The 14,908-nt window shown below is 39.2% G+C and overlaps 1 protein-coding gene across 3 annotated transcripts in view; it reads right to left on the reverse strand.

The window, feature by feature from the left end:
* Positions 1-14,908, reverse strand: part of EIPR1 (EARP complex and GARP complex interacting protein 1) — a 181,762-nt gene that overhangs the window by 146,235 nt on the left and 20,619 nt on the right. For all 3 annotated transcript variants that reach the window (XM_050950900.1, XM_050950897.1, XM_050950899.1), the window contains one exon: positions 8,523-8,655. In XM_050950900.1, coding sequence (XP_050806857.1) covers positions 8,523-8,655 — 133 coding nt within the window. The remainder of the gene's footprint in view (positions 1-8,522; positions 8,656-14,908) is intronic.

Here is a 14,908-nt window from a genome sequence, read left to right on the forward strand (position 1 = left end):
TGACAGAGCCAGAAGAGTACCCAGAAGTCATCTACTACAGCACAGGCCCAACAAAGAAAGTAACAGAATCATAGAACGTCAGGGTTGGAAGGGACCTCAGGAGGTCATCTAGTCCAACCCCCTGCTCAAAGCAGGACCAATTCCCAACTAAACAGAACGCCACTAGCTGTCACCTTCAGCCCCTAACTAAAACCTCTCCAGCACATCGTCAAGGATCTACAACCTATCCTGATGGACGATCCCTCGCTCTCACAGATCTGGGGAGACAGCCCTCCAACCTGAAGCAAATATTCACCGGCAACCAGACACCACACAACAGAAACACTAACACAGGAACCTATCCTTGCAACAAAGCCTGTTGCCATCTCTGTCCACATATCTATTCAGGGGACACCATCATAGGATCTAATCACATCAGCCACAGTATCAGAGGCTCGTTCGCCTGCACATCTACCAATGTGATATATGCCATCATGTGCCCCTCTGCCATGTACATTGGCCAAACCGGACAGTCTCTATGCAAAAGAATAAATGGACACAAATCAGACGTCAAGAATTATAACATTCAAAAACCAGTTGGAGAATACTTCAACCTCTCTAGTCACTCGATTACAGACCTCAAAGTCATAATACTCCAACAAAAAAAATTCAAAAACAGACTCCAATGAAAAACTGCAGAATTGGAATTAATTTGCAAACTTGACACCATTAAATTGGGCTTGAATAAAGACTGGGAGTGCATGAATCACTACACAAAGTAAAACCTATTTCCCCATGCTAATTTTTTCCCCTTCTATTACTCACACCTTCTTGTCAACTGTTGGAAATGGGCCATCCTGATTATCACCACAAAGGTTTTTTTTCCCCTCCTGATGATAATAGCCCACCTTAACTAATTACCCTCGTTATAGTTCAGTATGACAATACTCATTTTTTCATGTCTTCTGTGTATGCATATCTTCCTACTGTATTTTCCACTGTATGTATCCAATGAAGTAGGTATTAGCCCACAGAAGGTTATGCTCAAATAAATTTGTTAGTCTCTGAGGTGCAACAAGTACTCCATATTCAGTATAAGTATTGAGTTTTTCCTAATTTTTCCAAGAATGAAGAGATACTTGGAATAACAACATGTTTAGTATCAGAGGGGTAGCAGTGTTAGTCTGGATCTGTAAAAGCAGCAAAGAGTCCTGTGGCACCTTGTAGACTAACAGATGTTTTGGAGCATGAGCTCTGAATACCCACGAAAGCTCATGCTCCAAAACGTCTGTTAGTCTATAAGGTGCCACAGGACTCTTTCCTGCAACAACATGTTTGATCGCTCTGATTTCACATGCAGAAAATTTTATTTTTCTTCAAGAGTGACAATTTTGACCAAAGCTATTTCAGAGACTTCCCATCAACACCTGGTATGTCTCCAAAACAGGACAGTAGTTTGCCATTATCAGCACAACACACAGATCCAGTGGGATGAGTATGGACATCCTCCCTCTGTCAATGGGCAGGGAAAGTGCCATCACCATGAAGAACACTTTCTCTGTCCCATGACCTAGACTGAACTTCGTTTGGCAAAGATCCATAATACTGGTGTGGATAGGTACATGTAAAGGTAGTTCTTTGTCAGCTTCCCAGTTATCTTATTAAAAAATGGGAGGCTAGATAACATATAGTACTTTATAATCTTTGGACTAACCAAACCTTATATATTAAAAAAAATACACAGACAATAGCTTTAAGGTGGTAAAAGTAGCATTGACACCCTCCATCATTAGAGTTCCTGGGTGCTGTTTTCACCAACAATATGCACCAGTGTCAATCACAGGTAGTGAAAGATTTCTATCAACACTTTTACAGTGTCTTGCTCCATAAAATGTGCCAGATGCCATAAGGTAGTGAAGAAGTTGTGTTTTCTGTCTTACATTTTGTATATGGCTCCTGATTCCAAACATGGCTTTGTGCCTCTTGTGAAGGTGGTTTCCCAGCCAGATGGATGATTCAGAAGAGAAAATCTTACTACCGTAATTGCAGCTCTGGGAGCAGCAGCTACGTATTCTGGGAAGGAAAAGGCAGGAGTAGATGCTAGAGAGAGGCTCTGACTTTCTAAAAGCCTGCCAGAGCTACTGATGAGCATCATCATTTCCTTACTCTTGAGGAAATATACAAGACTCTTTGTAGAAGCGCACTCCTCTTGACCATTACATTAGTTCATAGCGTCCATAAAACAGGAGACATGACCAAAAACATCACAACACTATACAATACTGGAAGTCTGCTTTTTCTTCTCTTAATACTATCATATTATGAAGTGATACATGTGACCCACTTCTTCCATTTTAGATCTTGATCTCTGAATGGTGTAACTTTCTCTACTGAGTGTCTGTTTCTCTTAGCCAGTTCTTACCATACTTTGAACTAAAATTAAGCAGACATCCTGTGGGTTACAAACCATTTTGTAGTACCATGGCTATCCGTGCCATCTCTCAAAAAATATAATATAAGGGAAGCATCTGAGTAACGACATCCATTAAATAGAACCAAAATGTTAGTGCCTTCTGTTGATTAGATGCCATTACTATAACATCTAAATTACTTAATAAAGTTAACTTAATAAAGTTTAGATGTATAACATCTAAATAACTTAAGTGCAAAAGATTGTACTGAAAATTGGAGGGAAAGGTATCAAAGAGTCTGCAAAAAATATTTTCACCCTAAGCCAAGAAGGTAAGGAGAAAAATACGGAAACAGCTACGCTCAAAAAATAGTTTAGGGAAACAGAGTACTCAAGATAATCTTGTAGCAACACAGGACAGCCTAACTGAAGTTAGAGAGTTTAGGAAGAAAAGTAGTCAATCTCAAAAGTGATACATCAGATTGAACGAAAAACACTGAAACAGAGGCAAGATTACACTAATATGCATGTCCACAATATCTGTTGCAAAAAAAGAAATGCATTAAGCCAGACAACAGCCATGTGATATAAGTAGGGAATATTATTCAAGTAGTAAAAAAAAAAAAAAAAGGGGTACACAAGCTAAAAAATGGAGGTTCAAATTTCCTGATAGCCTGCAAAAATAAAAAATGCAATTACGTCTATCCATTTAAATATATAGAAAGAAATAATTAAGATTCACAAATACTTTGATACATATATACTGTGCCTTTTTCTGTGTCAAGGTTTTTTCCCCCACTTTGAACTTTAGCGTCCAAAAAGTGGGGACCTGCATGATTATTTTTAAGCTTAATTACCAGCTTAAATTTGGTATGCTGCCATCAGCCAATAATATAGTGTTTGGCACACTTCTGTTCCCCCAAAACCTTCCCTGGGGAACCCAAGACCAAAACCCCTTCGATCTTATAACAAGGAGAAATTAACCATCCCTCCTTTTCCCCTCAGACTTTCCCCTCCCTGGGTTGCCTTGGGAAGCTTCACACTGATCCAAACTCCTTGGATCTTAAAACAAAGAGGGATTAACCTTCCCCCCCCCCATCCTTTCCCCACACCAATCCCTGGTGAGTTCAGACTCAATCCCTTGGATTTTAAAACAAGGAAAAAATCAATCAGGTTCTTAAAAAAGAAAGCTTTTAATTAAAGAAAGAAAAAGTAAAAATTATCTGTAAAATCAGGATGGAAAATGCTTTACAGGGTATTCAGATTCATACAGGCTGGAGGGACCTCCTCCCACCCCAGCCTTAGATTCAAAGTTACAGCAAACAGAGGTAAAAATCCTTCCAGCAAAAGGAAAAGCATTCACAAGTTGAAAGAAAACAAACATAAGACATATCCGCCTTGCCTGGCTATACTTAGAATTTTGAAACCATGAAAGACTGATTCAGAAAGATTTGGAGAGTCTGGTTGTACGTCTGGTCCCTCTTTGTCCCAAGAGCGAACAATGAACAAAACAAACAACACAAACAAAGACTTCCCTCCACCAAGATTTGAAAGTATCTTGTCCCCCCATTGGTCCTCTGGTCAGGTGTCAGCCAGGTTCACTGAGCTTTTTAACCCTTTACAGGTAAAAGAGACATTAACCCATAACCATTTGTTTATGACACGTCCCCCAAATCTCAGACAGTGTGGAACCACACTGGCAGTAATTTCTTCCTAGAACTTTAGAATAAACAGATTAATAAAACACATGCACCTTTACATATACTACTAATTGTGTAAACTGTAAGACTTTTTACATTTTAAGGACAATTTTTAACCAGTTGATTCTGGGAAACTTTCACGGGAGAGTGCATTAGCTACTTTGTTAGAAGCTTCTGAAATGTGTTGAATATCAAAATTAAAATCTTGGAGAGCTAAACTCCATCGAAGCAGTTTTTTGTTGTTTCCCTTGGCAGTATGAAGCCACTTTAGCGCAGCATCGTCGGTTTGTAGCTGGAACCGCCGTCCCCAAACGTATGGGCGTAGCTTTTCCAGGGCATACACAATGGCATAGCATTCTTTTTTACTGATTGACCAGTGGCTTTCCCTCTCAGACAGTTTCTTGCTGAGAAACGACAACAGGATAGAAGTTTTGATCCGGTCCTTTCTGCATTAAAACTGCTCCTACACCACATTGAGATGCATGTGTGGTTACTAGGAATGGTTTGTGAAAGTCTGGGGCCCTTAGGACAGGGTCAGACATGAGTGTCGCCTTAAGCTGGGTAAAGGCCTTCTGACACTCATGGTTTATGAAACAATAGGAAGCCACAGTTCAGTCTTGACTTTGGTAGCTAAATATACTTCAAAAAAGTAACAAACAAAAGTTATTCCCACTGAGTTTATTATCCAAGGCTTTTTCATATAATAAGTTTGCTCTTGTATTTAAGGCGACTTGTATAGAGGAGTTCATACGTGCTTTACCCATTAGCTTTCTCTCAAAGAGCTTTGAAGTGAAAGTGTAATTATCCCACTTTTCTTCTTCCCCAGATTTTGCCCATCATTTCAGTAACTTCAAAGATAGCTACTAAAAATGGGCACAAGTCACATTTCCTTACATTCTTTTCTTGTGTCCTGAATTAGCACAGCAAATCTCTCTCACACACGCACAACCTTCATTTTGAAGCGTTATTGCCATCTTGGTGAAGTACAAGTGCTGGCAATAGACTTTTTCAGCCCCAGTTTGAAGAGGGGCAGCAGATAACCCAGACTGACCAAACTGGACAGACTTATTTGAAGTGGGGGAGGGAGTGTGCACATGTGGTTTTTTTTCTTAGAAGGGAAAGACAGTGATCTTGTATTAATTACCTAGTCTCATCCAAAAAATTTCTTATCAATTTCCAGTGAAATTTAGCACCATAACATCTTTTCAAGTACCAAAAATACAGACAGCACTTATGTAATTGTCCATTACATAGAAGACATCTCCCTATGCACTATAATAACCAAGTTAAAAACAAAACAAAGATGTCTGAGATAAGGCGACAACTTCTGCTATGGATGACAAACTAATTTACAAGTAGTTCAAACAGAAGAGATCGAGAAAGAAGGAAAAATACAAGATTAGAATACCATCTCAGTTTTCCATTTGGAAGTAATGTGATTTAATAAACACTAAGCAGAGGAGCACAGCTGATGAAATGGTCTATGGAGGTAAGGAGGTTCATAGAAATAGGGAGACACAATATAGTGCAGTGACTTGAAAGCTAAAATTAATATTGTGGTTGAAAATGGGAGCCTATCTAAATTTTCCAGGAGTCTTATGCTGCCAATTGAGAGATGGCTTCAATATGAGTAACTAAGGCTATCCTAAAACACCTCATATGTCTGGTGGCTAGACAAGAGGAAAGTCAGAGGCTCTTCTTACAGTGACAAAAATATGCCAAAGTAGTAGCTCTAAAAGGGTTTTGATTGTTTCATTTGCTTGCATTACTACTTAAAGTAAGTTGCCTGCTACATTCAATATTTTTTGTTATAAGAACACCATACTGTGTGCTTTCTACTCCAGACATTGTTATTTAGAAACATCAATAATAATTTCTGAATCAGAATTTGTTTTCTCTTAAATGCGTGTGGCCGATTATTCTAAATGAAGATGCATGAAGCCCAAATAATACAACTTAATATACATAAATTAGTTGAAGTAAACAAACGTGAGCTAAAATACACACAGGCTAGAACAGAAAAAATAAACATGTGAACTAGACATGGGTCCAAGCTGCAGATATATATTAAAAAAAAAAAACAAATGGATATCGATTGAAACAGAATATCACAAAAAAATTGAGGTGTTTAGATTCAGCCCCATCATTTCCAGTATAAGAATATTAAATAAGCTACCTATCAAACAAATGCAATTCTTAAACTCTCACACATATTCCTATTACAAACAATGCAACATGATACAGTCTTTAATAGTAATTTTAGAAAGATTTTCACTGAAGTGCAATATTTTCTAGAAAAAAAAAGTCCAAAGATAGCTGTAGACATAGTTTAAAACTATTAATTTTTACCTTCAAAGAACGATATAAATTGTATATGCAAAAACTGAAAAAAAATGAATGGGACATCATCTACCTACCTACTCCACTTGCTTACAGCTGTAAATTTAAAAAGTATCTACTTTGTTCTTTAACACATTTCACACTGTGCATAGTTCAAAGCTCTTTAAAATTAGTACTCACCAGCTCAAGAAAACTAAAGAAAAACAGCATTAAGAAACTAGAGGGTTTGTTTGTTTGAAAAAATAGTATACCTGCACATTACCAGGTGATTTTATCAAAGAGCTACTGAGAAACTAGCTTGAAGTTGTTTAAATAGGTATAGAATTTTAGGACAGATTCCAGCTCTTTCAACCTTCCCCATGGATCACTGGCAAGGTGAGGAAGTTATGCCCAATAAGTTACGCCAATACCATTTTGTCTCTGTCTTTCAGCCCAGTTCCCCCCTTAGAAAACTAAAAAGATTTGTTACTGTACCCATCCACTATGAATTAGTCTTAGTTTTGTTAAGCATAAGAAAACATTATTTATGACCTTTTTTATTAATGGGTTAGAATACCAGCAGTAAGTGAGCAGAGTCTTAATTTCACAGATACAGCTACAAGGTTGAAGTATGAGAAGTAGCTGAGGCTCTGGATCTGTCTCGAGATTCAGGAAAATAAATATTAATTTATATTCCATTCACATTGAGATGGTTATCATCAAAAAAAACTATGGCCTAGAATTTATTTTAATGAAACTGAATATTTATTCAGACTAATATCATAGGTCCCATTGCTTGCTAGAGATAAACTTCCCACTATCCAGTGGGAAAAGAGTGATTTTTTCAACCCTCAAAATATGTAGTCTCCACATATTCTGGCCCAGAAAGTATACAGAGCATCTTCAGACAATAGCTTTGCATGCAAGTTTAGGCGGGCTAAGGAGTCTTAAGCTGTTGCTAATGAGATATTTTAGGTAAAAACTATACAATCCTCTGTGTGTGTATGAGCAGGGCCAGTGCAACCTATTAGGTGACCTAGGGGCCGCTTAGGGCACTAGGATTGGGGGGGGGGGCGTGGCATTTTCTTGGGCTGCGACCATGGCTGCCAGATCTTTGGCCACCCCAGTCGCCGCTGGCATTTAGGCAGAGGGAGCTGGGGCAGAGTGGTGTGGGGAGGGCCACCTGCAGCAAGTAAGGGAGGGGGCACGTCACGTAGGAGAACTCCCCGTCCCAGCTCACCCCTGCTCCGCCTCCTCCCCGAGCATGCCATCGCTGCTTCACTTCTCCTGCCTCCCAGGCTTGCGGCGCCAATCAGCTTAGGCATCGCAAGCCTGGGAGGTGGGATAAGTGAAGCAGCGACGGCGTGCTCGAGGAGGTGGAGCACGGGTGAGCTGGGGCAGGGAGCTGCTGCACTGGTCCCTGGGCCGGGGAGGGGAGCTGCCATGGGTGGAGGGGTGAGGAGCTGCCGCAGGGCTCAGGGATGGGGTGGAAGAGAGGGGAGCTGGGAGGGGAGCTGACGCAAGGCTCCCTGAGGGGGAGGGAGCTGCCGCAGGGGGAGATGCCTCAGGGTGGAGAGGGTGGGGTGGGGAGCTGCTGCGGGGGGGGGTGCCTCAGGGTGGAGTGGGCACCTCAGAGAGGGGGGGAGTTCTGCAGGGCTCAGGAAGGGGGAGGGTGCAAGGTGGAAGTTTCGCCTAGACCGCAAAACATCCTTGCACCGGCCATGTGTGTGAGTATTATATATGTAACTTGTAACTACTATATTAAAATGTTTATGCACTTTCTAGAAGACATTAGTGATGGCAATTCACTATTTTGAAACCATCTTTTACATTATCAGTTTGAAAAAACAGTAAACATGAACTCTAAAAGTACCAAAGCCTATACAAATATAGATAGAAGGTAACTTTAGTTCAGTAAATTTAATTAGGGAAACAACTTACATTTATTTTTTAATCTTGTTTCAATAATGTATATTTAAGAAAGCGTTTTGGAAAAGTGCATATAATAGAAGAGATCCCATTTTAAGCTACTTGTATTGCCAGATGTACAGCTATTGTACATCCTACAAATATTAAAACACACAAGTTCAGATAAGTTGTTAAAATGCACTTACTTTTATTGTAGCAGGTTGCTAGCACACCTCTATCTGCAGGACTGGCACTAATGTGCCAAATTTCACCCGCTTGATGGATGAGAACATTTTTGTTTATAATGTTATTTTCATCATCAAAATCTATTATGTGAATCTACAAATACAATAAAAAGATAACATTAGGGCTCCACTGTTTTCGTGTGGGTCTTAATTATACATGATGACAGCACAGAACCATGTAATATGAGTTTTATGACTTATATCTACTTTAATTAATTGTTATACTAACAATATAACTCTTTAATTTCATGCAGGATATTTTCTCTAAAGAAGTGATTATCTTATTGTGAAGAAATCCCTTTTGTTTATTTTCCCTGGTGTTGTGACTACAGAATACAACTGCATTTTCCATTTGATGGTTAACAGGAAATGAGCTACCAGAGCCCTTAACTTGCAGCTCACCACTTTGCTAGCAATTAACTGAAAGGAAAGCATTCAAACCCTCCCATCTAAATGTCTAAGATAATTCTGTATCCAGATCAAAGAAATGAATCTCCCTTAAGTGGATAGAAAGAGGGATTATTAGTAGATGTAATAGGAAAACTGATGCCCTACAAGTTTTTCTGCACCCTCTCTTCAGCTACTGCATATACCTCTGCACTTTTCACCGACACATGAGGAAATCTGTCACCATTTAAAATAATAGGGTAAAAAAAGTCAACCTTTCAACTTATAACAACATAGTCAACCTAGAATCTAGCCAATTGTTTATAAGATTTAACAAGTGGTTTCAGGTGTTACTCACAACCAATTTTTTCTTTTGTTTTATAAATACTTTTCCCAATTTTTAAAAATTGGGTTTATTTCCTCAGCTACCATGTGGAAGACTCACATAAAAAGCAGGGGAAACTGACTAAGCCTGCCCCTGAAAAACACTTAACATGCATGAGTAACTTTGCCCTATCAGAGGTTCAAGAACAGAACCCTCCACATGGCAAAGAAGAAGAAAAAAAAAAAAAAACACTAAAGACATCCTATTCCCTACTATTAAATTAGGTCATAATAAAAGCTTAGCCAGACAGTGCTGTAGGCCATTTTTTTGAAGCGTTTAATGTGCTAGATAGAACCAATCAGTCCAGTTTTAGGATTTGTTTGTTTAGTTTTGCAGTACTAAGTATTCCCTTTGCTAATAGACGATATTGCTCTCAATCCATCAACTCCCAACCACAGCAAGGGTTATATCCTCTAGTCTCTTTCATCTCAAGTTAGTATTCACCTTTTTCTCACTCTCTTCAGTGCTGCCATCTGCAATTACTGTCTTAAATTGGACTTTGGTTCCCCAATACCAGTACCATTCTCCTAGTCTCCTATCAGACTCTAAAACATCTAAGAATCTAAAATGCTCATCAGTTGCTCAAGGAATCATCTCTCTCCAGTCATCATTTGATGACCCAAACTATGAATCCATCTATGAAGTGAGACATTCATCCCCTTTACAAAAAGGCATATCCATCTTCATATCCAATTTAAAGTGACCCTCTGCCTTTCAAAAAATTGTCCCTGGTTTCATGTTACCTTAACTCTTGCTTGAGCATCATCTACTCTGCCAGACCCTATCTTGGCCTCCTCTTCATCCTGTTCCTACAACTGCACATTATGACTTGTGCTGCCTCATCTATAATGATTTCTCCCTCACGTCATCTTTATATCTGATCTTCAGGCCTTCTCTTTTTAGCTCTTGACAGTCACTATAAAGTAGGTTGTGAGACTCTTTATCAAAGGTAAAATACATATTTGTGCTGGATAAACTTACAATTCCAAATATTTGCAGACAAACTGGAAGAAAAATACCGTATTTATTAATTTGGGACGTGACAATAAAGAGAAGGCAATAGCAACGTACACTGGAATTACAGTCAGGGGAAGAATTCCTTCCTTTTATAATTCTTTGGCCTAAAGTACCTCTAAACAGCTCCACAGTTAGGATTGAACGGCAATTCCTATTAATCCTATGACATGAATATTTTACAGTTGCTTCTCAGTCTTGCACCCCTGAGACAGACAGGAGCCTTCTAGTTCACCATTTCAAGTAAGAGAAAGATTTATAGCAGGATGTTTAGAATGTGAGAACCGCTGTACTACCCTGCATATGGAAAGATTCAAACTAAAACTTTATGCCAATGCTGCAGCACGCAATACATCAGTCTTGCCTGTTTGCATCTTTTCCTTAACTCTCAAAAAATGTGAATTCTTCTACTAAAATAATTAAGTAGCCTACTTGCAATGCAATTGGTTCCCTAAAGGTGAACTACAAATCAAAAATCCATTTACTTCAGCAATGTGTATTATATGTCACCTGCTAACTAGGTTAAGTGGGTCATTCAGCACATAAACCAAAAGAGTACCTTTTACCCTTATATAAGGCCCCTCAAAGTCATATAGACAGTTTCTACTCTGCTGTGAAGATTCTGCTTCAGCTGATCTCACAGCTACCAGGTAATTCTGCAGGAGCAGAGTCAACTCATGCAGGTTGAGGATAAACTCTTGATTAAAATAAAATTTCACATTTGACAAAAGCTTATTTATTTTTATATCCTTTTGGTGTAGGGAAAATACGACATATCCTTCCTTGGTAGCTGTAACATGCATCCTGGGTACAAGAAGAGATGCTACAGTAAAGTGTGAACATGTTGGCCTGTTGTGAGTAAGAAGGGAGGGGGCTTAACAAAGGAAAAAAAATATTCTGTCTCCATGGTTTCTGTGCTAATGTTCTTCTTAGCCTCCTTAGCATTCAGCACACATTTCTAAAGTTGATGAAATCTTGTTAGTTCTTCTGTCATTCATATTTAGTGTTTTCTTCAAATACATTTTGGCCAAATTTATACTTAACACAATGCGATGCCACAATGGCCAGTACTGGCAAATAAGACAGACCACCCCACATCATACTCCTATATGGGCTTCAACTCTGAAATGTATTCACCAACGTTGTCCAAGTAAGACATCAATCAAAAGTTAATGAGTGCACAGATGAGTTAATAGATTAAATATAATGTGAATTAGATACCACAGCAACAAGCACCTTAGAAAGGGATAGAGTTAGCACATGGGTAAGTAATGGCTTGTCAACATGGAGAAGTTTTCCAGTACAGCTATAGCTGAATAATGCCCCCGTGTGGATGCTCCAATCCAGAATTACTTTGCTTTGCTAATAAAAATCACTTTTATGCCAGAAAAGAGTGTCCACACAGGGAAATATCAGTACAGTGATAGCAGAATAATTATTCCGTTATAGCTATTCTGGGAAAATTCACCATGTACACAAGTTGAAAGAAAGAACAACAACATGTTTAGTTTTCTTCCAAAATATTGAAAGTTCACTAAAGAATGATCCTTCAACACTTCTGTCTGATTTTCTCCAGAACAAAATTTTACACAGATGTTTAAGTTTTGTGATCCTTATAACTGAATAGTTTTCATGCCACATACAGTTGTGGCTTGTAATGGCTCAAGTCAGGAAAGTCCAATTCAAACAAGGTTGGCCAAATCCATTTTATTAAGGAGGTCCTTTCCTTCTCACCTCTAACCACCACCGTGGTTCCTCTTTCTAAATCAAAGGTTAAGGGTGTCACTTTAGGGCCTTGCAGAGAGTAAAATCCAACCCTTGCTTTTCCCACTTGACAGTAGCAAAAGCCCAGTACAGTGCTCTTTTTCTGTTCCACGAGCTTCTATGCTCCCTTTTCCATAGATGCGTGAAGCAGCACTAGAAGGAGACATATGTAGACGCCGGGATGTCAAGCAGAGAACAGTACTTAAAGGGACAAGACCAAAGACCTTGCATCACCATCAGGGAGGGGAACTAGACAAGAAAGAGTAAGAAACAGAATGCATCAATGAACAGGATGACAGAGAGGAAAAAAATAGTGACTAATACTTATAATTTCCCCTTTCTGGAAAGGTTGTATGGAGAGAAAGCAGGCAGAGGACTTCACCTCCAGCTCTGTGGGATGAAGCATAGGACTTTTCAAAGTGAAACTGACTCCCAGGAGCCAAGAATCCCACCCCCCTACAGAAGCCAGTGTGGCAGCACACACTGATAGCCCCTGGATCCCTGCTAGGCATCAGACTCTATTTTCCAATGTGCAGTCTGCCCTAACTGGTTGTTAGCTCCAACCTCCCTCCTGCCCCCTTCTTTACAGTTCCTGTGCTGTAAGCCTGGTTCTCCCTGCCATCCATGCTCCTTCCATCTTTTCCTCTTTCCTTCTGCACATCATCCTCCACACTGATTCTCCTCCCATTCCTTCCTTCTCCTATTCCCTGCTCACCCCACCTCTGACCCCATAATAAAAAATTAATAAAACCCGTGGAACTAACTAAGAATGTGTCAGACGTAATGACGACTTTGCTTTTATATCTATATAGATTATCTCCATATCCCCCTTTACTCCACCACCTTCCAGGTGTTTTTAGACTGTAATGTCTTCAGTGTGAGGACTGTCTTTTCATGTGTGTACAGATAGCAACAAAGAATAGTGGTTACGAAACTGTGGCATCTGGCTTGCTTTACCATTATAAATTACGCTGACTAAGTTATGATGGTGGAATGCCAAATACTAGATATAGCATGCTAGATCTTAAAGTCTGAGAACCATTGACATTCTGGGTGTTGCCATAACACAAATAATTTTATCATCACTTTTTATTATTATTGTTCCTCCACTTTTAATATAAATGTTACAAATGAAGTGTTTTCTGTTTTCAATTAATCTTCTGTAAATACCTCCATTTCTTCTGCTGCAAAGCTATTTTTGAACTTCCTACCTCCATAAATCAGGACAGCTCTGGGACTAGCTTTCTTCTATGACACACCTTTATGTGACTTGAAACAAATCAAGAGATTCTGCATATATTGATGCTATATGAAAAACCCTCCTCACTGTGTAGCCCCTGGTTAGAAGTCACAGCACCAAAGGTGCCAGCCAGCTACTAGAGATAGGTCAAGTAATGGGAAAAAAAGAGGTGCAGAATTAAGCAATAGTGATTGAGGCCTATAGCATTTCTTGGGGATTGATGACTAGTTGGGAGAAGATGATGGCGTGAAGCACAGCCAAGGGCCATTAACCACAACTATTTGTTAACAGCTCACTAAAAGCACTGCACTTCTATTGTTAGTGTTATTCCCTTGAAAGAGAGAAAAAAAAAAGTGCTAGATGCAGATTCAACATGTATGTACAGGATTAGAGTAAAGAATTAATGCCCACAACCACCTTGTCAGAACCATGTCAACATTTCCCTTTCAGTAAATGTTAATGATTTGAAACTCATTGGATATTAGGTGATAACTAAAGGGTGCTTCCTCCTTAAAAAATAACAACTAAATCCTCAGCTAAATACTCCGTGAAGTCAAAGACAGTTTATCCTAGGCAAAAAAACTAGATGTAATTACCCAGTTAGCATAAAACACCTTCACAGTCAATAGTTAATCTTTGGGCATTTCAGTATCAGAGATATAACAATGAAAAAAGTTTTGCTCCTTTATTTTTCCAAACTGAATTTTCTTCTGTAAGTCATTTTCTTCTCCCTCTGCCAACCATAATTTATACAAATATATAATACCGCACCCAGATTTTTATATCCTTAACAGCTTCTCTTCTTATTATTTCTACATCATGTGGTTTCCCCTCTCCAAAACTCAGTTTCAGGTAGCTTTCCATTTTGAAAATACTACTCTAGGAACATAGCTCCTTTGCCTACATTTTCTATTGTGTCTCCTCATTCTCCCAATCTTGGTATGTTTTTTTTTTCCATCATGTTCTCTGTCAATTGGAAGGAGTAAGCTTTTCGGGGCAAAGGTCTGGTTTTCATACTACAGAGTGCCAACGTGCCTATACGAACAAACAAGGTGAAACGGTTGTGTTTGCTATGCCATTATGGATGCTGTGTTCAGTGGTCAAACTGGGGTGAAAGGTGGTGGTCCTGTTCGAACCATATAAACTACCCAAGTGAGATACTGCTCACACAGGATTGTACAGCTTTTCAAAATATGATTATGCATGCCCTCTGAGCTCAGCTCCCCATTGACAGAGCTTGACTTTGTCCATGCACTCTGCTCAGCTCCTTCTTGACAGGGGCAGGATACGACCTCTCTCAAACTCAACACCTACTAACACCACCAAAATGAGACATTCACAGTAAGTCTATGATTCTCTCTCCTTTCTCACATGAAAAACAAAACAGTTCATGTTGACATTTAAGTTACTACTGGGCATCTGAGACTAAATTTCACTGAGATGAATGGAGATGAGCGTCTGTTCCAGGCTCTCTCCTCTCTCTAAACATCTTTACATCATTTATACCCTTCACATTTGAGGTTTTCTTCACAATCATAACAGCTAGAGATTGACTTT

The sequence above is a fragment of the Gopherus flavomarginatus genome, chromosome 4, assembly GCF_025201925.1.
Source record: "Gopherus flavomarginatus isolate rGopFla2 chromosome 4, rGopFla2.mat.asm, whole genome shotgun sequence".
Lineage (NCBI taxonomy): Eukaryota > Metazoa > Chordata > Testudines > Testudinidae > Gopherus > Gopherus flavomarginatus.